Below are 25,607 nucleotides of genomic sequence, written 5' to 3' on the forward strand. Positions count from 1 at the left end.
CAAGCTGCAAAAAAACCCGGCGCAACAATAAAAAAATGACCGGCCCATTTTCATTTATGTATTTCTTTTTTGTCTACACCATGTATGAAAGCATATTGTTATGAAAAATTTCCTGAACGTGTTACATGTGTATTTGTGTGTCTACATTTTTTTGATTTTTTTTGCGCTGTGAAATGTGTTTATTTTAAGTCCACCGATGCACCCATCCATCAAAGGGCATTTTTTTTGGAACGAAGGCTCAAGAAGTGCCCGATTTTGAATTTAACAAAGTCATCAGCCGGCCAGAATTACATGACTGCCACTTACAACAAGAAAACAAGGAGCAGTAATAAAGATATAATGTGCTCAGTAGAACAACTCGAAGGCAAAAAAAAATGCCATCCAACGCCGCTACGCCAAAACCAGCTAACCTACTAAGGCTACGGGAGGAAGGCACCACCGTGCATGTTTTGTGTCACTGACTGCCAGAAAAACAGGGGCAACACATGATCTGACTCCGCCGCCGCAAAGGGCCCATACCCTTTCACCCGAGCACGGTGGGTGCCGCACCAGCGGCCGGCGTAGTGGTTCACCCTAGAACCCAGATCAAAGTTCCCAGGCTGCCAAAGGAGAGGCACCAGGAACAAACCCCACATGAAACGGAGAGCCGATCACCCAATCACCGTCGCCGGCAGCAGCAAGGTAGAGCACCGGATGAGAGTTGTTGAAACGAAGGTGCTGAAAACCTCGGAGAAGGCCAAAAGGATGCAACACCATGCATCGGTCATGGATAGAAGTCTCCATAGCCCAAGCATATCATTGGCACCGAGAAAGGGACCCCGATCCCCTCGCACCAGCAGCTGGAACCCTCCACACCAGGACCCGAGCAGGCTGCCGAAGATGTGATCAGGCCAATGCAATCCGCCGTCGAACCACCACCAACTCCACCACCACTTGAGCACTTCCCTGACGCCGCCTTCATGAACGGTCACGTCACCAAGGTGCTGTCGTCGCCATGAACCGAGGAACTGAGGCTTTCACCTGAGCTGCTAGGTGGGGTGGTAGGTACATGAAGCCCACCAAAGCCTTAAGCAAGGGAAACAACGCCCAAAGGCGACGTCTTCAGTGTCGCCGCCACGCCGGCCAGGGGTTTCTCCTAGATCTGCACCCAACCACCAGATCCGCACACACGCCATCCCTAAAACGGTGACCAGAGCCACCAAGGATAGGGGACGGCGCAAATCGGAGTAGATCGAGGCTGAGGACGACGATTCTCAACCTGCAGGAGGGCCACTACAGCGGCGCCGCCCACCGCCTCCGCGCCGCCCGAGCAACTGGGAAGATAGCCCACATGCACCCTTCGGCGTCGCCCGCCGCACAGGCCACGCCGCTGGCCGCCACTCTGGAAGCCGAGGCTCTCTACGTAGGGTGGAGCCGCGAAGGTCCCAGCCGCCACCTTCATGGGTGTCGAGCGCCCGCGCCGATGGCCACCTCTGGCGGCGGCGGAGGGAGGGAGGGGGTGGGGGGAACTAAGTGGTGGCGGCTAGGATTGGCCCCAGAGTCTCCTCGGAGGAGACGACGCGGGGAGAGGTGGCACCAAAGGGCATTTCTGGGAAACTACGACAATATTATGTTTCTGCATACATTTTGATCATAGTTGTACAATGTAAACATTTTATTTATCGTGAGATGCTTTCATGTAATAAATCCAGTGCGTTCGCAACATTTTTGCAACGAAAACATTTTCTGTTTTTCCTAGAAAGAGGGCATGTCTCTCTAGCAGTCACTCTCGGAGCTCTCCCAGCATGGCACCTGGCACGTCTTTGCCCACCTCCTACTATCTTCTCAGCATGGACATGTGTTTTCAGTGCGGGGAGGGATTGTTTTTCCTATCCGCATTTTTATTAGACGAAACATACAAAATTAAATAACAATTCGGCTGAGAATCTAAATTTTTCCGAACTGTGCTTTGCATGGTGTGATCTTAAAAACTAAATTCAGAATAATATTCTTGTGTGATAGTTTCACAAGACCATTTCTCTTATGATCAGAACAAGAGTTTTCATCCTGAAAATGAAGCGGTGCTTCAATCAACATCGTGACGAAGATCTTCCAATAGTCACGCCACTGGAGAAGCGTGGGACATATGTCTTCCCACCTTAGACTTTTGGTTCATATACTTGTATTATAGTTAATGTACTTGTACAGTGAAGGATTGCTTGACGAATTTGGTCGATGCCTACAATCACGTATTCAGTGTTAGACTGTATATATACGTAGCCTCTGTATATCTGTTGTAACATTGTATTATACCTCTTGGTACTTTTATATAATGAGATAGCCACACCCCGTTTAGGATGTTGAGTAGTTCCCCCAAACATACGTTTTACATGGTATCAGTTTAGGGTTACGATGTCTTCCGCTGCACCCGCCGCCTCGGTCGCACCGGCCCCCACCGCCGCCGCCACCGTCGCTGCACCGCCCCTTGCGCCGGCCCCTGCCGTCGCTCCCTCGTCGCCGTTTCTGGCCTCCCAGCCCCTGGCCGCGGCCTCGGCCTGGTGGACCACGCAGCCGCCCGCGGGCTCCCGGATCGGATCGGGAGCCGCCCACGGCGACCTGCCTTCGCCGCCGTCCTCTGGCGGCCCGTCGCCCTCGACCACTACGGGTGCCCTACCGGCGCCGCCGTCCTTCCAGGGTCAGCCGCCGGCGTACGGCACCGCCTCTGCCCCAACCTATGGCGCTGCCTCCGTTTCGCCGTATGCCGCCCTGCACCCGTACGGTGTTTCGGGTCCGGCCTATGGCCCCCCGTGGTGTGGCGCCCCTGCTTCCACTCCGGGTGCTCCGCCACCACCGCCGTCCGCCTGGCCGCAGTCTCCCTACGGCGCGCTGCCGCCGCAGCCCTATGTGGCGCCGACGCGTCCTCAACCCTACGCGGCGCCGCCCCTTCGCTGCCCTACGGGGCCGCGCCTCCTTCGTCACCAGGGGATCCGTATGTTGGTGCTATCCCCGGCTATGTCGCACCCTTGGCGATTACGCCGCCTCACGAGACGGATCCATCTATGGGTCTCTACGCGCCACCGACACAGGATCGTGCTCCACCGCCATCGCTGTTTTACTTCTCACATCTTCTTCCGGTGAAGCTCACGCCGGACAATTACCTGTCGTGGCGGGCTCAGGTGCTTCCTCTCCTCCGCAGCCGCTACCTGGAGGGCTACGTCTACGGCTCCATCCCGTGCCCGCCGCCGTATCATCCGGCTCATCATGTGTGGGTGGCCTAGGATCAGGCAATCCTCTCCACCATACAGTCGTCGCTGACCCCGAGCGTGTCGTCGCTGGTCATCTTCGCCGCGACATCTAAGGATGCTTAGTCGACACTTCACAGCAGCTTCGCCTCTCAGTCTCAGGCGCGTGCTCATTCTATACGCACCGAGTTGGGGGAGACCAAGCTTGATGGCCTCAGCATCACGGACTACTTCAACAAGATGACTGGTCTCGCAGACACGTTGGCCTTGATTGGTCAGCCACTTGGTGATGAAGACTTCACCACCCATGTACTCAACGGCATGGATGATGACTATGATAACCTCATTGAGAATGTGCATGGTCGCGAGGCCTCACTGCCACCCCATGAGCTCTACGCGCGCCTCCTTGGCCGCGAACAGCGCATCAAGGCGCGCCGAGCCTCTTCAGGGTTTGTCTCTGCCAACACCGCGACTCGCAGCAAGTCGCAGAAGCCGGCGCCGCTTGGTGGGAAAGCGGCGGCCTCGCCTCAGTCCGCTCCGCGGGGTTCGACGCCCTCCATCACTGGTGGCAGCCGGCCCGTTGCTTGCTGTCCCTGCTGCGGCGCTCAGCAGGCCTGCCAGCTATGTGGCATTGAGCGTCACATTGCGTCCCGCTGTCATCGTCGCTTCAAGCAAGATTTTCTGGGCCTAGGCAACAATGGCAAAGGGAATGATAAGCAAGCTGCCGCCGCGGTGACGAGCCATGAGCATGGCCGCACTCCATCCTACTCCATTGATCCTACGTGGTATATGGACACCGGAGCTACCAATCACCTCACCGAAGATATGGGAAAGCTCTCTACTCAGGAGCCATACCGTGGTCATGATCAGGTGCACACCGCCAGTGGAGCAGGTATGCGCATCTCACATGTTGGTCAGGCTTCTCTTCTTGCACACAATTTTCGCAAACTGCATCTTTCCAATGTTCTTCGAGTTCCCTCTGCTACGCGTAGTTTGTTGTCTATTCCTCAACTTACTCGTGATAATAATGTCCTTGCTGAATTTCACCCTTTTCGTTTCTTTATCAAGGATCGGGACACGAGGGCCGTTCTGCTTAGCGGTCGTCTACGCCATGGCCTGTATGCACTTGACGCGCCGCGCACACCTCCCATGCAGTTTTCTCCTCAGGCTTCAGTGGTGTTCGTTTGTCACCTACGCACTGGCATGCACGCCTTGGTCACCCTGCAGCTCCTATAGTTCGTCATGTGTTGCATCGTCATGAACTACCAGTTGTGTCCAATAAAACTGTTGAAACTATTTGTGATGCCCGTCAGCAGGGCAAGAGTCATCAACTTCCATTTTCAGAGTCTAGTCGTGTTGTGAAACATCCTCTTGAGCTTGTCTTTTCTGATGTGTGGGGTCATGCCCAAACATCTGTTAGTGGTCACAATTATTATGTCAGTTTTATTGATGCTTATAGTCGGTTTACTTGGCTATATCTTATTAAGCGCAAGTCTGATGTGTTTGATGTTTTCATTCAGTTCGAAGCACATGTTGAGCGTCTCCTTAAGCATAAAATTATCCATGTTCAATCCAACTGGGGGGGGGGGGTGAATATCACAACCTCAACTCGTTTTTTAGTCTTGCCCTCATACACATCAGCAGAATGGAACTGCCGAACGTAAGCATCGTCATCTTGTAGAAACTGGCCTAACCTTGCTAGCTCAAACATCTGTTCCGTTTCGGTTCTGGAGTGATGCTTTCTCCACAGCCTATTTTTTTTGATAAATAGGCTCCCCTCACGACTTCTGAAGATGCAGACTCCACTTGAACTCTTGCTTAATGAAATTCCAGACTACACATTCTTCAAGGTGTTCGGGTGTGCGTGTTGGCCTCACCTACGTCCTTACAATAAGCGTAAGCTAGAGTTTCGATCTAAGAAGTGTGTTTTTTCGGGTATAGTTCCCTTCACAAAGGGTACAAGTGCCTTCATATTCCTACAAATCGCGTCTACATATCTCGTGACGTTGTGTTTGATGAGAATGTGTTTCCCTTTCGTGCACTTCCGACAAACTCTACCACTCTCATGCCACCAGTGCACATGTCTGTACCTTCGCCTGATCAATTTGTGGATGTTGCATATGCCCCCGCGTTGCTCCCTAATCATGATGATGCTCGCGACCGGGACGCCTCCCATGTGCATGGGCCATGCATACCGGGTGGCACCCGCCAACCCGCCGCTGCTTCGCCTCGGGAGCGGGCGCCGGCCTCACCCGCCCCGACGCTGGCTTCGCCCGGCTCGCTAGTGGCGACCTCGCCTGGCCCGCAGACTCCGGCGTCGCCCGGCCTGGCGATCACTTCGCCTGGGCCAGCTGCCGCCTCATTCGGCCCGGTGGTGGTCTCGCCCGACCTGGCGGCTACTCCGACTGGGCCGGCTGCAGTTTCGCCTGGCCCAGCAACCCCGACGGACCTCGACGCATCGTCGCCCGCTTCCCTGACGCCAGGGAGCCCTGGTGAGAGCTCGACGGGTGTCTCAGCCTCATCATCATCACCCGTCGCTGTGGTGTTGCCAGTACATCCTGCTGTCCCCGTGCGTCCTCGCACACGAAGTCAATCTGGCATTTTTCGTTCGAAGGAACGCAAAGATGGGACTGTCGCATGGCTTGCTGCTTGCATGGCTCACACTGTTGTTGATCCCACTGCAGAACCTCGCCATTTTCAGGCTGCGCTCAGTATTCCTCATTGGCGTGTGGCAATGGAACATGAGTTTGATGCTCTACAAAAAAAATGATACTTGGCAACTTGTTCCTCCAGTGTCTGGCGTCAATGTCATTGATTCCAAGTGGGGTTTTAAAGTCAAGAGACATGCTGATGGTTCTATAGAACGCTACAAGGCACGACTAGTCGCCAAGGGTTTCAAACAGAGGTATGGTCTTGATTATGAAGACACGTTCAGTCCCGTTATCAAGCCTACTACTATACATTTGCTGTTGTCTCTTGCTGTCACTCGAGGATGGTTTCTTCGTCAGCTCGATGTGCAGAACGCTTTCCTACATTGAATTCTGGAGGAGGAGGTTTATATGCGTCAGCCGCCTGGTTTTGTTGATCCGGCACGTCCTCATCATCTCTGTCGTCTGGTTAAGGCACTGTATGGACTCAAACAGGCTCCTCGTGCATGGCATGCCCGCCTCGGCTCTGTTCTTCGAGCTCTTGGGTTTACTCCCTCCACTGCGGACACGTCGCTGTTTCTCCTTCAGCGCCCTGAGGTTACGATGTATCTCCTGGTTTATGTTGATGATATCATTCTCGTCAGTTCCTCTGATGCTGCTGCTGGTCGTCTTGTGACTGCGTTGAGTGGTGATTTTGCTGTCAAGGACCTAGGTGCTCTGCATTTTTTCCTCGGTCTGGAGGTCTCACGGTCTTCTACTGGGTTAACTCTCACTCAGAAGAAGTACTCCATGGATTTGCTACGTCGGGCTGGCATGCTGAAGTGCAAACATGCTATCACTCCGATGTCTGCCACTGATCGGTTGTCTGCTCTTGATGGAGAACCTCTTTCACCTGATGATGCTACTGAGTATCGCAGTCTCGTTGGTGGTCTGCAGTATCTGACTATTACCAGGCCTGATATCTCCTATGCAGTTAACCGTGTGTGTCAGTACCTTCATACACCCAGGACATCTCATTGGTCAGCTGTGAAGCGTATTTTGCGGTACATCTGTCTTACTGCCTCGTATGGTTTGCTCCTTCAGCCTGCTCCGTCTGGTGAGCTCTCCGCTTTTTCAGATGCAGATTGGGCTGGTAATCCTGATGACAGGCGATCCACGGGGGGGTATGCGGTATTCCTGGGTTCTAACTTGATCGCCTGGAATGCTCGCAAGCAAGCAACGGTGTCTCACAGTAGTACTGAGGCTGAGTACAAAGCGGTTGTTGATGCGACTGCTGAGATCATATGGGTACAGTCTCTCTTGAGGGAACTGAGAGTCTCTCCAGCCCGTCCTCCAGTTCTGTGGTGTGATAACATCGGTGCTACATATCTCTCGTCTAATCCGGTGTTCCATGCTCGGATGAAGCATATTGAGGTTGACTATCATTTTGTTCGGGAACGTGTTGCACAGAAGCTACTCTGTATCAAGTTCATCTCGTCAAAGGATCAACTTGCTGACATCTTCACGAAGCCTCTTCCACAACCACAGTTTGTAGGCTGTAGGCGCAATCTTAACTTACTTTGTATTTCAGGCCATAGTTAAGATTGAGGGAGGGTGTTAGACTGTATATATATGTAGCCTCTGTATATCTGTTGTAACATTGTATTGTACCTCTTGGTACTTCTATATAATGAGATAGCCACACCCCGTTTAGGGTGTTGAGCAGTTCCTCCAAACATACGTTTTACATTCAGTATCATAACTTAATCTGGTGTAACCATCTTGATCTTCTCTACAGAGTTTTGATGCACACCATCTCTCTTTTTCGCGACCATTGCATGCACAACAGCCTCACTTAGATGCAAGACAAACGTACGATTTCTTGATAGTTACAGAAAGAGATCTGTGGGGCGACGGTTCTGCCACTTTCTCTATCGGCGAGGCTGGGGTCCCTGCCTCCTCCTTCCATTGCTCCGGCGACGGTTGGGGGGTGGGGACCCCGGTTATTCGACTCCGGTGGGTTGCAAGGGTTGGCCTAGTTTGTACTCCGAACGGCTTTGAAAAGCAAACCGGTTCATCGGCTTTGAAAAGCAGCCTTGTCCGTGAAGGTGCTCTACCAGATCTGCGCATGGTGGATATCCTTGTCTGTTCCCGGCGGCGCTCCGGCGATGGTGATCGGGGTTAGGCAGTGGTTAGCTTTGTGTCACCAGTCTTTCTAGTAGTCTTGTATGGTTTCCACGTGTGTACACGTTGTACTCCCCATGTTTAATGCAATGTGGGTTACCGTTCAAAAAAAAAATAGATGCCCTTTTTTTAAACATCAATACAGATACAAGCGCTCATATATACGTGCATACACCCACCTCTATGAATATACACATACAGACCCTACCATTATGAGCACCTTTGAGAGACTGAGCCGACATATCATCTTGAGATATTACGACATCATCATAGGCGCCTCGTAGTCAACAGGAACATCTTCTCCTACTGAACGCGCACTGCCGGAAATCCTGAAATAAATCCAGAATAAATGTAAGAACCAGAATTTAAACCCTGATGGACTGAGGATACCACTGTCCATCTAACCATCCAACCACAGGTTGGTTTACAAAAACAGCTTCACTTATGAGTTGTTGTGATCGTGGACTTTCAAGGAACAAGATACAAAACGGTTCTCTCCTTTGCAATTCGGCCTGGAAGGCATCAAAAGTCATTTTACAAGACATCCTATCCACAGCCTAAGCATGTGATGCACACATATCTGCTGACTTTGCTTTTGGCTGCAACTAATATTCTAATGTCAACGTGTGATGCGACGTCCAGGAAATTAATTAATGTCAAAGAAGTAGGCTGGCATTGCGGCATGGTGTGCAGATCCGGTTTTGTCAGCATGCCACCGGTGTGTCAAATCTGAACAAGCAAGGCATTGGTTGCTGCATGCCAATCGATGGACACACGTACGCTTCAATGCTCTGTCGTGCCTGATATTTCCAACTCCAAGCGCGATGTCAGCTAATTCCTTGCTGCTGTCGGCATATGGCACGTCTTGATCTTATTATATGAGATATATTTACCAGGCTATGGAAAGGTGGTCATGCGTGACGATGGATCGGAGATGGAAAGCGTGCGAGATTACTCTTTTTAACGAGTATATATATGTTCGACGTGGAAGCATATCATATTCATGCTTGCATAACCGGGGACGTGGATGCGCTAGAACCGTCGTATTCTTGTGACCTTTAGCTGTCAATTTGACCTGCGACTCTAGAGGCATCCGTTTAGCTGACAAGAACACAATAGCGCATCACCGTCTTTGTTTAATTTCTTGCCGGTAACGATATACCGTACCTACTACTCCCTCCGATTGGAAATAATTGTTGTGGTTTCAAAATTTCAACTGAAAGCACGACATTTTATTATCAAAAAGGCTTTCGCTCCGTTTTATATATAGAGCGACAATCAACGACAATCCACCGCATACAACACACAAGCACACACATACCCGAGGCTGGATAGAGAGGTGCAAAAGAACAACTACAAACTCCAAGCAAACTAGAGGTAGAAAGATTAACCACCACTAGACTTTGATGAAGCCCTCCAACGTGAACACACCACGAAGAGGAGAGGAGCCAAACATCGACGGATCGGGGCCTCCAAAGCGGTGTTCCAAGGAAGATCGCGACACGTAGCGCCGTCTCTGCCCGATCCAAAGGATTAGTGTCTTCACCCAGAGCGTCCCGGAGCACCAAGAGTAGCCACGATGAAGCCTTGCAGAAGGGTACGACAGCCAAAGACGCCGCCACCTTCGGTCTGGCCAAAGGCAGACAAAGTTTTCACCCTGGCAAGCACTATCCGCCACCGGAACAAGGTACGCGCAACTATGAACACGCCGGCCACCCCCCACGACCGAACGTCGAGAACCAGCCGCCACGCTGCCCTCACATCCATGTCCGCCAGTTTGCACCCGAGCTGAGAGCCCCGCCAACGGGCACCGCGGCTCCCACCGCCGCGGCCGCAGCCCCGGTGTCCAAGACCACCCCAACCCGTCACCACGGTCCATAGCCACCACCGACCAGTGAGGGAGCAAAAGGCCCCTCCTTCCACCCCAAATCAAGCCCCTTGGCGAGATCGGGGACGAGCCGGCCAGACCTGGGCGAGGCATTATCGTCAGAGGCTACCAACCAGGCTGCACACCAGGGACTAGGGCCACCGTCGTGCACAACGACAAGGCCGGGAAGCACCCATGCCTCCCTCCCTGGAGCACCCCAGCCACCACCGTCCAGGCACGCACTCAGCACCAGTCGTCGAATAAGGACCCATGAGTAGCGGGGGCAGAGGGTCGCACCACCACCACCACCGCGTCGCCCCCTTCACCAGCCAAGATGGCCACGACAGAGGTGGCCGCCAGCAGTGCGAGCCGCCCACGGCCCATGCCGCTTGAAGGGCCAGATCTGGCAGAGCTGCAGCCCCCTAGCGCGCACCCGCTGCACGCCGACTGCCACGCCGCCGCCAGATCCTGCCCCCACGACATTTGTTTCGATCGGAGGGAGTGATATTCATGGCCTTGCCATCATAATTAAATATCACTTTTGCAAGGTATGATTAGGTATCACTCGATTCACTCCAATCGAGAGCAAGACAAGTTGTTTCTGCTATCGTCCAAAAAAAACCAAGTTGTTTCTGCATTTGCATGTGATGAAAGGCAGAGTTTTGTTTTTCTTTTGCGGGAGACAAAAAAAGTACTCCCAATGAAGCAAACTAATTGACACCGTTTTAGTACAACTTTGTTTTAATAATTAGCAAAAAGAGCGAGAAGGCGTAATATATATCTGCCTCAGCTGTCTGTTTTAGTGTTTTGGGATCGCATTTTCAACAAACAGCATGACATTTCGTTTATTCTAGTGCATTTTTGTATGAAAATTACCACGTCAAATCTTGATCTTGTGGCTACGAGGGAGTTCGCTGGGGAATTCCTCCTAGGGAATAATGCTCTAGCAGAGCATCAACTCTCTTTTAGTGGCTGAACTCAGCTAAATGCAGTCGGGCAGTTTATGCATGGGACCTTGTTTGAACAGCAATGCTTAGCCCAAACGAAGGAGGAATCAAACAGCCAAGACAAGTAGAAACGGCTTCCCCAAAAAAAACACACAATTAAAAACGGAGGTCAACTCAATTGATGCAGGATTACTCTTCGCGTAACTTTTGTCAACTTTTTTTTACCAAATAACAAAAGGTTTTGCTTCACACACTCCTCCAAGAGAAGCTAATCGATCGAAAGAACAAACTTACACACACGCGCGCGCTCCTAGCTAGAAGAAAGCTGCGGCCTACAATTTTGTGGCATCGCAAATGCAGTATTCAAGAGAAGTAGCCGCCGCCGCTTTGGGTTTGGGGTGCACCTTCTTCTTCATGAGGCCAAAGAATCGCCCCCTGCTGCTCGCACCACCAGCAGCAGCAGCCTTCTTCTCTCCGGCGGCGCCGGCGGCCTCCGTGTCCTTGCCGCTCTTTGCGCCGTCGAGCGCCGCCGCGGCTTCCGCTTGGTCCATGCGCCTCATCTTCTTCTTGTAGGCGTTCCTGAGCACGTAGGCCTCCACGAAGTCTCCTCCCATCATGGACGCCATCTCTCTCTTATCAGCTCCTCTCCTTCTCCTCAACTATTCTTGGTGCTGCCGTTGCTTCCTTGGCTAAGTAAGGTACAAGTAAGTTAGGAGCCTAGCTAGGATGAAGGATGCTTGCAGATGGTTTGGGACTTGTGTAGTTGTGTGGGAGGGTTGAGTTGAGGCGCGTGCCCGGCCGGTCGTTTATATAGACAGGCCAAGGGATGATCAGACTTTAGACTTGGCATGCAAGCTGAATTAAGGGCGGAAAAATCAAAGCAAAAGAAGAAGGATCGAGGCAACTTGGGGCGCACGTACGGGAAAAGGTCACGTCACGGGTGACGTACAAGACCGAGGCTGTATATCTCCACAAAGGCGGCAAGCAAGCGAGCACGCACCGTAGGATTTTTGCCGTAGCGAGGAGAGGCACGTGGGAGATCGGTACGGTACGCATTTGGCCCACTCTTATTGACCATCGATGTCATGAGCGCTCGCATCGTGTCAAGGCACCGCCACTTTCTCCGTTTCCTTCCTTACTGCAGCGCGGGGGGATAAGAACATCTATAGCCGGACCTCTCAAATTCGTCCCGTATGCTCGTGCGGGCTGCCTGGTCAAGTTTTTTCAACCCAGACAGACGTCTCAAACGGCCTCAAACGTTTAGATTGACCGGCATCCATCATATCTAGCCCAAATATAAGACATATCTAGCCTAAATATAAGACAGATATGGGTGACCCGGGTACGCCTGAGCGCGTCCGCCTGACAAGTCCGAACCATCATTGATCCCACGGATGTCCACAAAAAAATCCCATGACTATCTCCTGGCCTAACTGTGAGGAACCTCTTGATACCTTATGTTCACTTCCTAACTAGTAGCCGGTTTCCTGTCGCGGAAGCCTTTTCCCAGTGCGCGGAGCCCCAGCCGGCGCCCACCCAACTAGAGGGACTGAGAAATTTTATTTTGTCGAACAACAAGTCGAACCCAATGAACAATTCCATTTAAAGGAATGTTCTAGAGTTTTTCCACTATACTCGCGATATTTAACAAAATGAAATAAATTCTTCATGATTTCTAAAGTTCCCGGATTACTTCACTGATATTGATTTTTGCCTAAGCACGGCCTCTAGGTTGTCGGCATCGTCCGAAACCCTAGCTCACCCACTCTCTTCCCTCGCTCCGTCCTCTCCTCTCCCTTCACCGATTCCGATCAAATCCGGCGCAATGTCAAGCTCCGGCAGCCGATCCGACGACGAGGTGGATCCGGAGTATGAGCTTGCCCTCCGCATCGCTTTGGAGCGGTCCAAGGTGGACACCGGGAGCAGCTCCAAATCTGCAGCCTCGCCGCAACCGCCCGCGCTTCCTCGTCGGCGCATCTCGAACGCCGGCGCTGGCCCCTGCCGGCCCATGGGCAGCTCCGACGGGTGGCCAGTGCAATCGCTTACGACGGCAGAGACGGGCGCTCGGCGGCTCCGCCGGAAGAACGCCAAGGATCTTCGGCTTGCCATTGAGCAGTCCGAGCGGGAGGCGTTGGAGAAGGCAAAGGAGGCGGTTCGGTTGGCCAAGCTCAGGCGCCAGTAGGACCAGGCCGTCCAGCGCGTGAAGGGCCTCATCATCATCGATTCCTCCTCCGATGATTACTCCTCCTCCTTTGGCGAATCGGATGATCCTCCACCAGCCGACGACGGATACAGCTACGCCAGCGACAAGAAGGGGAAAGGGCCGGCTCGGAAATGGTGAAGTTGATTTTAGTTTCAAGTTTTAGATGTAGTATTTAGTTGTCCGTTGTTTGTGTGAACTTTGGTGGATCTTTTGGAGAATTATTGTGCAATTTCTATGTCCGGAGATGATCTACGTAGTTTGCTCGACGTTGCATGCTATAGTATAGATATAGGGGTTCGGATATGAGAGACACGAATGTGAACGACGCGATTTAAAGAATACACGGTCATTGTCTGCGGACGCGTCCGCGAGTATTTGAGGGCCTGAATTTGTCAAATCCGGCTGTAGATGCTCTAATAATGTTGGTTTTTCAACTTCTACCTACGCACCAGTTGGTGAGAACGTCTCCCTGTCACGCCTGCCACCACAACCCCACCAGAAGGACCACTGGAAGACTACCCGGTCCCAGCGATTAGTGTGCAGGGGTAGGATACGCTGAGCATGTCTCCTTGTCGTTGTAACCGACTGCGTGGCCTGGTTGGTTGATCCTGCGTGCTCTGTAATGCTAATTAAATAGGGCATGCATAATGATGTAGTGGAGAGTATCATACATTAATATCATGCATATGATATTACTAGTGTATAATAATATCTTTTTAATGCATAGTATTATAGATTACTTGCTATGTTCCTAAATAGTCTTTTTATATATTTGAATATGGACTACATATAGATGAATATAGATATATTTTAAGGTGTAGATTCACTCCGTATGTAATTCATATTAGAATCTTAAAAAAACTTATATTTAGAAAGGGAAAAGTAGTATCTTAGATGATCATATTTATTGTAATGCAAGACACATAGTAGTATAGTATTTATTACTGTATGACACAGTATCATGATAGTATCATATTCAACCATCTCTTTCTTCATTTAATTATATGCCACCTAATTAAAATTGCCTACATTGTAATACATGATACTAGCTATAATACTTCCCGTGCGTGCGTCCTTAGCAGTGTCATGCTGGATAAATGCTGAGACGGGGAAAAGAAATCTAAGAAAAGATTGTGCCTTCGCTTAATTAAGAGATGATCTCTTAACGATAAATCTCATATATTTTTTAGGAATATCTAGCTAATAGAGATAAGGCTAAGAGACAACCCATTGTACAACTTTTTTTTGTAATCTCTAGATTATGTGGTAGGATTAAGATAAGAATGCCAACAATTGTACATGCCCTTAAGTATTAGGTGCCTGGATCAGATGTGACCATCGAATACCAATTACATTGAACTGGCAAAAGAGGGAAGTTGTTCTTCTCCTCGTATCCTTTATCCCTTCTCAAGCCCCCACCCACTCCTTCCATTTCCAGATCTGAGAAGCTAAGGTAGATCGGTATATAACATCTGGGCCAGTCAATTTGGAGAACCGGAACTAGAAGCCACACTACCACATCAAGCAAGCAAGGCAAGCGACGCTGGCAAGGTGGTCAACAATCGGCACGTCGCCAATGAGGCCAGGTTGGAGGCGATTCAAGCGACGCTAGCAAGGTGGTCAACAATGGGCGCGTCGCCAATGAGGCCAGGTTGGAGGCGATTCAAGCGTCGTTGTAACTCTGGCGGCCAGTGGTGACGCACATTCGGCATCAAGTGACCGAGCTGTGTGCCCAGGTCGGCCACATTGCGCTCCATCCGGCCCTTCTTGGCAACCACGGTTCCGGCCCCGAAGGGCGACGTTGTGGTGCGCACGACATCGACTACATCCAACAACCACCCCAGACACAGATACGGCCATTTTGCATCACTAATTTTTATTATAATTTATTCTATTTCAATGATATATTGCACAATATGCTGCCACTCTAATGTCTTTTTTCTCTTAAAATGCAAGATATACAAAGAGGAGGACATTGCCGACAGCTGAAATTCTGGACCAAAAAAGCAACAGAAGAGAAAGCAATTCTCCGGAGCTCAAAACGAAGCATGATTTTGAGAATTGTCTTAAAATATATGATGGATATTAAAGCAAAGAAATACCAGAGGGGCCCCACGAGTTAGCCACATGGACAGGTGGCGCGACTTACTTGTAGGAGATATGCCCTAGAGGCAGTAATATCAGTTATTTTGTATCTCCTGGTTTGTAATGAAGGTTTATTGTTCCATGCTATAACTGCAATGATTCTCGAGTCTGCAAATAAAACGAGGCTTGGAGGGAAACTCATGTGCACGTGTGGGATAATAAACGGTAAAATGTATTCCTAGTCAAGCCTCTATGACTGGCTCAAGTATTGCATGATGATCCTGTTTTCCTGATCATGGGCATGACTATGCCGGCAATTTTGAGGGCACAATTATTAGTAGAACACTTGTGTTGTATCGACCCAATTTGATGTTATAGTATGAGATACATTCGTCACAAGTTAATGGTTAATAACACAGAGAAGTCAATGTTTGCATAATTCTTTAGACCATGAGAGTATCGAGTTCCTTCATACTTGCTTCGTGAACTTTAGGGTATGTTAAACGTCATCCGTAACTGGGTGGCTATTACGGCGGCTTACGGGTTCACGGAAAAGTATGGCAAGTAACGAGATAGCTCAAGATTGGGATTTGCTCCTCCGACGATGGAGAGATATACTCGGGCCCTCTTGGTGTAACGGTATCCATCATCGTCTGTCCAGACACATTGTGATTTGATCACTGGGATGCTGGAACACGGAAACGAGAAAAGAGAACAAAATCGGTAACGAGGTAACTTGCATGGTGGACAAATTGTTGATCCACAGGAATGCAATAAATCTCACCTCGGGTGTTTGTGACATATCGCGAAGCAACAGGAATAGCTCAAGGCAACTGGAGGTTCACTCGAATATTCATTCGTGTGGGTATAGGGGTCAATACGGGTGTCCACGGCTCCGATGTTGATCATTGATCGGAAGAGGTTCCAGGTCATGTCTATACTTCATCGAACCTATAGGGTCACATGCTTAAGTGTCATCTATCTGCTGAGTACTAGACAGGGAGTCTGAGAGAAAATCACCGAAAAAGTTTCGGACAGCGGAATCGTACCGCAGAGAGAGGTCATCGGATGAGTTTCAATGATACCGAAAAGTTGTTTCGGCATATACCATTAAGTCAAATTGGTTTCGGCAAATGCCTGATAATTCTTGGAGGGTGCCAGAATCATTCTGGAAGCTTTTTGAAATTTTCTGAGATATAAACCGGAAATGTTCCGGAGCTGCCGGAGCCACTCCAGATGCGTTTCGCAGATGAAAATCACTAAAACCGGAATTGTTTCAGAACGCGTTGAAAATTATTATGGTGGGTACTAGAAATGTTCTAAGCCCACATAAATATTTTCAGTTCGAACGGACGCTGAAAAATGTCGTCGTGAATAGTGAAAGTGCTTTTTGAAATATTTTATGGTGAGTCACCTTTTGGGATATTTCCAAAAGGCTTCTAGAAGGGCTTGGGGGCCAAGCATGCTCCTCATGGGGGCCCCCCAAGGGGGTTGGCCGTTCACATGTGTGGGGCTCCATGGAGCTCCACTTCCCTCCCCATTATGCCCTTCATGTGTGACATTTGCATGGGCATTTTGGGTTTTTGTGGGCCATCCCTACCCCGTGGCTTTTCTATAAATAGAGGAGGAGTGGGCAGCCCAAAGCTAATCCCCTTGCTCTCATACACATGCCATGCATTATCTGGCTTCTTCTATCCCTCCCACGAAAAGAGTTTTGTAGAGCCGTAAGGCTGTCTGGGTTCCGGCAGGAACTAGTTCTGGACGGCGAAGCCCTGCCGGATAGCTGGCACCGTATGTGTGCAACCCCGTAGAGAGGTCATAGTTTCGGTCTTTTGCCCGAGGGTCTATTCGAGTGTCCTCCCGAAGGGCTGTCCGAGTCTCCGTTCGAGTTTCGAGGGTCCTCCCGAAGGGCTGTCCGCGACATCGTCCGGGGGACTGTCCGGCGAGGGAGTACATCCTTGCGGTTGGGAGGTTGTAAATCCTAGCTGCGGGGATCTGCACCAACGATCTCCACCGACTCTTCTTTCGCTGCGCTTCGAGTTGGTACGGAATAGATCAAACCTTGTATGCAGTCTCCATAGTGGTCCTGGGCGTGCTCGCTATACCGAAAATTTTCGTTTTCTGTCGCGTTCCCCAACAGTGGCATCAAGAGCCGTGCTATGCGTAGATGCAGGTTACGATCTAGAATACATGGAGATGTATGGGTATTGCATAATATAATTTTGGAATAGATGAGATCTATTGCCGAAAATTATTTATGCGGGTGACAGATGAAATCAGTTACCCGACGTACTTGTTGCTTCCCTAGAATTTGCGTTTGCTCAATCTCGAGACAGCATGGTAGAATTTGACAAAGTTCTGGCAATCCGTGATCCTGATTGATCATGGAAGTGCTGTCAGTTCTTTGGGTTCTGCCATAGTCAAAAGAAAGATGAAATTCGCAGATGGAAGGGCATTGCAGATATGATCTGCACGGGGGTCATGCGTATGACGAAGTTTAGTATGGGACTCGAGATTTAATTATCTCATGTTTCATACACCCCGAGATGTTAATATAGCAACTTGAATAATCATACTTGATGATAAAACGTTGGTAGCTGCGGTTTAAGTCAAAACCTTAGAAGCCACGTAAAATAAAATTTTGCATAAACCGATTAGAGGCGTCTAACTTGGTTTTGCAGGATGTGCATATGATGTGGTATAGCAATGCTCATATTCAATTTGATTATGTATGAGATGACTATATGATGTAATTAACATGACCTACGTGTCATGATTCGGCATGATGGCTGGAGCCATATGATTGCACTTTAATGACCTGCGTGTCAACCTTAAGTAATGCACTTATTTTATTAGCTATAGAGAGCAATATTATCTGGTGCATCGACAAGGTGGTGGCAATCTTCGCGAAGGTGAACACCGACACAAATGTCGAAGACGAAGAATTGAAAGACTTCTCCGTCAGAAAGGGCTATACCATATCATGCTAATTATGAATTGCCTGAGACGTTTATCCCCTATGATGCACCATTCTTGATTGCGCGGTAGTCGCTTTTATTAGGGTGATCTCTCACTTAAAGATATCAAGTAGATAGTGTTCTCCCAAGTGTACCACCGTCACGGCACCTATCTTTTCGGGGTGCGCCGTGTCACACGGGTACGAACGATTAGAGAAGTGTGAGGCGGGTGAGTTGAGACCTCGCAGCGAGATCACTTGGTTGTCTTGACGTTCAGGCATGACCGTCATGAGCTTGGAACACACGCATCGAAAGATGAACAAGAGTCATATAGTGATGTGATTGGCAAGTTGTCCTACCGGTTAAGATTTTTGTCATCATGGTGTTGCACCAATGGCGAACAATCAAGACATGGATCTTGAATCACTCATAATCAATTTTGAGAGATATTGATTTGAGTGGGAGTGCATTTTAGAATAAAAATGTTTATTCACTAGTGCAAATTTCATTATAAACAAAATCTAAGTGAAACTTGCGTTTTCCGTTGTAGATCAAATGGCTCGCAACACCACGTTCAACTTAGGCTCGATGTTAGAGAAAGAGAAGTTAGCTACGACTGGAAACAACTATGCGGACTGGGTCTGTAACCTGAGGATTGTCCTGAGGAGCGCTAAGAAATTGTACGTGCTTGAAACTGCTCTTCCAGCTAAACCGGCGGCAGAGGCCTCGGAAGATGAACAAAATGTCTGGGACACTAAGGATGATGATCACAACTTAGTGCAGTGCCTCATGCTAGCTTGCATGAGTCCAGGGCTTCAAAAACGTTTTGAATTCCATAAACCCCGTGATATGATCCGGGAATTGGATGCTCTGTACAAGGAAACCGCAAAGTCTGAACGATTTGATATCATGAAGGCTTTGATGGAATGCAAGATGGCTGAGGGTAGTTCAGTTGGCGAACACGTGGTCAAAATGATTGGCTATTCTAAAAGGCTTAAAGCCCTGGAATTTCCACTTCCACCTGGCCATATGATGGACATGTTGCTTTCTTCACTCCCCCCGTCTTACGACGGTTTTGTCATGAACTACAACATGACAGGGATGGAGAAGACACCAGAAGAGGTGCTCGCCATGCTGAAAACTACAGAAGGAGGACTGCGGAAAAATCGCAAGCAAGTGTTGCTTGTGAATAAAACCGCCAGTTTCAAAAAGAAAGGCAAGCCAAAGAAGGGCAAGGGCGCCCGTAAGACCGGCTCCCAAAGCAACTCTAAGGGCAGAGCCAAGAATGAAACTGAGTGCTTCTACTGCAAGGGCACAGGACACTGGAAGAGAAACTGCAAGAAGTATCTGGAAGATAAGAAGACCGGGAAAACCAGAAAAGGTATAATTGTTATACAAGTTAATGTCATTGACGTTTTGCTTGCTAGCGAAAATTCTAAGTCTTGGGTATTTGATACCGGATCGGTTGCTCACATTTGCAACTCGATACAGGGGCTTCAGAAGGTGCACAAGCTGGCAAAGAATGAAGTCGTGATGTGCGTTGGGAACGGCGCTGGGATCGCCGCTCAAGCCGTCGGCACTATGCCTCTACGTCTCCCTTCAGGATTTATCTTAGAACTAAGTAACTGTTATTTTGTTCCATTGTTGTGTAGAAACATTATCTCCGGATCATGTTTAGTACACGATGGGTATTCGTACAAGTCTGAGAACAATGGTTGTTCACTTTATTGTAAGGATATGTTTTATGGATTTGCACCCATTGTTGGGGGCCTTTTCATACTAAATCTTGAATGTGGAAATGATGTCTTTAACGTGAATGCTAAATGCCTTAAGAAGGCTGATACCACCACCACTTTCTTGTGGCACTGTCGGCTTGGCCACATCGGAAAGAAACACATGCAACGACTCCATAAAAATGGAGTTTTACCGTCCTTTGATTTTGAATCATTTGACACATGTAAAGCTTGCTTGATGGGGAAAATGACCAAGACGCCGTTCACGGGTCATCCTGAACGGGCGGATGAATTATTGGGAATAATACATAGTGATGTATGTGGTCCAATGAACACAGCCGCACGGGGTGGGTATTTCTACTTCGTGACTTTTACTGATGATTTAAGTCGGTATGGATATATCTACTTAATGAAGCATAAGTCAGAAACCTTTGAAAAGTTTAAAGAATTTCAGAATGAGGTAGAAAATCATCGTGACAAAAAGATTAAGTTTTTGCGGTCTGATCACCGAGGCGAGTATCTTAGTCATGAGTTTGGCCAACATCTGAGTGACCGTGGAATCGTTTCACAACTTACGCCTCCCGGAACTCCACAGAGAAACGGAGTATCGGAACGACGTAACCGAACCTTGTTGGACATGGTAAGGTCGATGATGTCTCTTACAAATCTTCCGATATCTTTTTGGGGTCACGCACTACTTATTGCTGCTCACACACTAAACAATGCACCGTCTAAATCTGTTGAGATGACACCACATGAGATGTGGCACGGGAAGAAACCCGACCTGTCGTTTTTCAAAATTTGGGGTTGTGAAGCTTATGTAAAGCGTTTACAGCCAAACAAACTTGATCCCAGATCAGACAAATGTTACTTTGTAGGTTATCCCAAGGAGACAGTTGGGTATTCTTTTTACCACGCCTCCGAGAACAAAGTGTTTGTTGCAAAACATGGAGTCTTTCTTGAGAAAGAGTTTCTCACTAAAGAAGTGAGTGGGAGGACAGTACAACTTAATGAGATTAGTGAATCTTCGGCAACCGTTGATATGGCTAAGGAACCGGAAGAAATTCCGCTAATTATCCCTACAACCGATCCGGAAGTTGTCGCATGTGATGCGGAGACTTCAGACAATGTTGTAACTGAACCGCGCAGATCATGTAGGGCTATCCAGCCACCTGAGTGGTTTCATAACGAAATCTTCATTCTTGAAGACGATGAACCTGTGCACTACAAGGAAGCGATGGCGGGGCCCAGCTCAAAAGAATGGCACAAAGCCATGAGATCTGAAATGGAATCCATGTACGAAAACCAAGTTTGGAACTTGGAGGAACTTCCAGAAGGCGTAAAGCTGATTGGTTGTAAATGGATTTTCAAAAGAAAGACGGACGCAGATGGTAACATTACTATCCACAAAGCTAGACTTGTCGCGAAAAGGTTCACGCAAATTCCAGGAGTGGACTACGACGAGACTTTCTCGCCCGTAGCTATGCTTAGGTCTGTTCGGATATTGCTAGCAATTGCTGCTTATTTAGACTATGAAATATGGCAGATGGATGTCAAAACGGCTTTCCTAAATGGAAACCTCAAAGAGGATGTATACATGATACAGCCAGAAGGTTTTGTCATTCATGAGGATGCTAGAAAGGTATGCAAACTTCAGAAAGCCATTTATGGTCTGAAGCAAGCATCAAGGAGCTGGAACATTCGTTTTGATGAAGTGGTCAAAGAGTTTGGCTTCATCAGGAATGACGAAGAATCTTGTGTTTACAAGAAGTTTAGTGGGAGCGCAAAAGCATTTCTAATCTTGTATGTGGATGACATATTGTTGATTGGAAATGACGTGAATTTTCTTAGCGAAATAAAAGACTCATTGCAAAAGAGGTTTTCAATGAAAGACTTAGGCGAAGCGGCATATGTATTGGGCATCAGAATCTATAGAGATAGATCAAAACGCCTGAAAGCGCTTAGCCAAAGCACGTACATTGACAAGGTGTTGAAAAGGTTCAACATGGAGAACTCAAAGAAGGGCCTTCTCCCCATGTCACCTGGCACAGTGCTTTGCAAGAATCAGTGTCCTTGGACTCTCGATGAGCGAGTGCAAATGAATGATGTTCCATATGCCTCGGCAGTTGGTTCTATTATGTATGCCATGCTATGTACAAGACCGGATGTTTCCTATGCACTAAGTGTTAGCAGTCGGTACCAAAGTGATCCAGGATTGGAAAACTGGGCCGCAGTCAAGGGTATTCTTAAGTACCTCAGAAGGACCAAGGATTTACTCCTTGTGTACGGAGGTGATGAAGAGCTCATTGTAAGTGGTTACACTGATGCAGGCTTCATGACTGACCCAGATGACTTCAAATCTCAATCAGGCTATGTTTTCATTCTGAACGATGGCACAGTAGATTGGAAAAGTTCCAAACAAAAGACTGTGGCGGATTCTATGACAGAGGCGGAATATGTTGCTGCTTCAGAAGCCTCCAAGGAGGCGGTATGGATCAAGCAATTTCTTGAAGACCTTGGTGTGATTCCTAGTGCCCAGGACCCGGTGGAGATCTATTGTGATAATAGTGGCGCCGTGGCTCAGGCAAGGGAGCCAAGTTCGCACCATAAGACAAGACATATTCAACGCAAATATAAACTCATTCGACATCATGTCGAAGAGGGTTTAGTGAAAGTACACAAAGTTCACACGGATCTGAATGTGTCAGACCTGATGACAAAGCCTCTACCACGAGCAAAGCATGAGCAACACCGGATAGCCATTGGTGTTAGGGAAGCCATGTAACTGGATTATGACTCTAGTGCAAGTGGGAGTCTGTAGGAGATATGCCCTTGAGGCAGTAATATCAGTTATTTTGTATCTCCTGGTTTGTAATGAAGGTTTATGTTCCATGCTATAACTGCAATGATTCTCGAGTCTGCAAATAAAACGAGGCTTGGAGGGAAACTCATGTGCACGTGTGGGATAATAAACGGTAAAATGTATTCCTAGTCAAGCCTCTATGACTGGCTCAAGTATTGCATGATGATCCTGTTTTCCTGATCATGGGCATGACTATGCCGGCAATTTTGAGGGCACAATTATTAGTAGAACACTTGTGTTGTATTGACCCAATTTGATGTTATGCTATGAGATACATTCGTCACAAGTTAATGGTTAATAACACAGAGAAGTCAATGTTTGCATAATTCCTTAGACCATGAGAGTATCGAGTTCCTTCATACTTGCTTCGTGAACTTTGGGGTATGTTAAACGTCATCCGTAACTGGGTGGCTATTACGGCGGCTTACGGGTTCACGGAAAAGTATGGCAAGTAACGAGATAGCTCAAGATTGGGATTTTCTCCTCCGACGATGGAGAGATATACTCGGCCCTCTCGGTGTAACGGTATCCATCATCGTCTGGCCAGACACATTGTGATTTGATCACTGGGATGCCGGAACACGGAAACGAGAAAAGAGAACAAAACCGGTAACGAGGTAACTTGCATGGTGGACAAATTGTTGATCCACAGGAATGCAATAAATCTCACCTCGGGTGTTTGTGACATATCGCGAAGCAACAGGAATAGCTCAAGGCAACTAGAGGTTCACTCGAATATTCATTCGTGTGGGTATAGGGGTCAATACGGGTGTCCACGGCTCCGATGTTGATCATTGATCGAAAGAGGTTCCAGGTCATGTCTATACTTCACCGAACCTATAGGGTCACACGCTTAAGGGTCATCTATCTGCTGAATACTAGACAGGGAGTCTGAGAGAAAATCACCGAAAAAGTTTCGGACACCAGAAAAGTTTCGGACAGCGGAATCGTACCGCAGAGAGAGGTCGTCGGATGAGTTTCAATGATACCGAAAAGTTGTTTCGGGATATACCATTAAGTCAAATTGGTATCGGCAAATGCCTGATAATTCTTGGAGGGTGCTAGAATCATTCTGGAAGGTTTTTGGAATTTTCTGAGATAAAAACCGAAAATGTTCCGGAGCTGCCAGAGCCACTTCAGATGCGTTTCACAGATGAAAATCACTAAAACCGGAATTGTTTCGGAACGCGTTGACAATTATTATGGTGGGTACTGGAAATGTTCTAAGCCCACATAAATATTTTCAGTTCGAACGGACGCTGAAAAATGTCGCCGTGAATAGTGAAAGTGCTTTTTGGGATATTTTATGGTGAGTCACCTTTTGGGATATTTCCAAAAGGCTTCTAGAAGGGCTTAGGGGCCAAGCATGCTCCTCATGGGGCCCCCCCAAGGGGGTTGGTAAGCCACATGTGTGGGGCTCCATGGAGCTCCACTTCCCTCCCCATTATGCCCTTCATGTGTGACATTTGCATGGGCATTTTGGGTTTTTGTGGGCCATCCCTACCCCTTGGCTTTCCTATAAATAGAGGAGGAGTGGGCAGCCCAAAGCTAATCCCCTTGCTCTCATACACATGCCATGCATTATCTGACTTCTTCTCTCCCTCCCACGAAAAGAGTTTCGTAGAGCCGTAAGGTTGTCTGGGTTCCGGCAGGAACTAGTTCTGGACGGCGAAGCCCTGCCGGATAGCTGGCACCGTATGTGTGCAACCCCGTAGAGAGGTCGTAGTTTCGGTCTTTTGCCGAGGGGCTGTTCGAGTGTCCTCCCGAAGGGCTGTCCGAGTCTCGTTCGAGTTTTGAGGGTCCTTCCAAAGGGCTGTCCGCGACATTGTCCGGGGGACTGTCCGACCGCCTCCCGAAGGGCTGTCCGGCGAGGGAGTACATCCTTGCGGCTGGGAGGTTGTAAATCCTAGCTGCGGGGATCTGCACCAACGATCTCCACTGACTCTTCTTCCGCTGCGCTTCGAGTCGGTACAGAACAGATCAAACCTTGTATGCAGTCTCCATAGTGGTCCTGGGCGTGCTCGCTATACCGAAAATTTTCGTTTTCTGTCGCGTTCCCCAACATTACTCCCCTGGCCTGCCCCCCTGCCCGTGTGGGCCCCTAGTGGCTCGCCTCCCGATGCCCTTTGGCCATAAAATCTCACTTAGCCTAGAGAAAATCACATAAAAGTTTCGGGACCATCTTGATCTTCTCTACAGGGTTCTGATGCATGCTATCTCTCTTTTTCACAACCATTGCATGCATAAAAATAGCTTAACTCCAAAGCTGTTGTGATCGTGGACTTTCGAGTAAGAAGATACGGAATGGCTCTCACTTTTCCAATTCTGCCTGATAGGAATCATAAACAATCCACTTCTGGAGACAACCTATCCGTAGTTTAAGCATGTGATACACACATATCTGCTGACTTTGCTTGTGGCTAGCTAGCTGCAACTGCCTAATATTCTAGTGTCAACATGTGATGCGATGTCCGGGAAATGTCAAGGAAGTGGGCAGCAAATCGTTTGCGGCATGGCGTGCGGATCCGGCTATGTGTAACACCCCGGATGTAACTTACCCAATTTGTACTCCAACTCTTGCTGTTTTCGGCGTTAAGTTATTTTATTTTCTCGGGTTCGGGTCTGTGTCTCCGTGTGTTGTTATCGTTGTCATGCATCTCATATCATGTCATCATGTGCATTGCATTTGCATACGTGTTCATCTCATGCATTCGAGCATTTTTCCCGTTGTCCGTTTTGCATTTCGGCGCTTCGTTCTCCTCCGGTGGTCATTTCTAGCTTTCTTTCGTATGTGGGGATTAAAAATTTCTGGATTGGACCGAGACTTGCCAAGTGGCCTTGGTTTACTACCGGTAGACCGCCTGTCAAGTTTCGTATCATTTGGACTTCGTTTGATACTCCAACGGTTAACCGAGGGACC

General features: G+C 48.6%; 1 protein-coding gene across 1 annotated transcript; it reads right to left on the reverse strand.

Moving 5' to 3' along the window:
* Positions 1-8,273: 8,273 nt before the first annotated feature.
* Positions 8,274-11,619, reverse strand: LOC119319115. The gene is made up of 2 exons (XM_037593613.1): positions 11,251-11,619; positions 8,274-8,361 (listed from the first exon to the last, which is right to left on the reverse strand). The coding sequence occupies exons 1-2, from the start codon at positions 11,470-11,472 to the stop codon at positions 8,317-8,319; spliced, it is 267 nt and encodes an 88-aa protein (XP_037449510.1). The 5' UTR covers positions 11,473-11,619; the 3' UTR covers positions 8,274-8,316.
* Between the last annotated feature and the right edge of the window lie 13,988 nt (positions 11,620-25,607).

Source organism: Triticum dicoccoides, chromosome 6A, assembly GCF_002162155.2.
Source record: "Triticum dicoccoides isolate Atlit2015 ecotype Zavitan chromosome 6A, WEW_v2.0, whole genome shotgun sequence".
Classification (NCBI taxonomy): Eukaryota; Viridiplantae; Streptophyta; class Magnoliopsida; order Poales; family Poaceae; genus Triticum; species Triticum dicoccoides.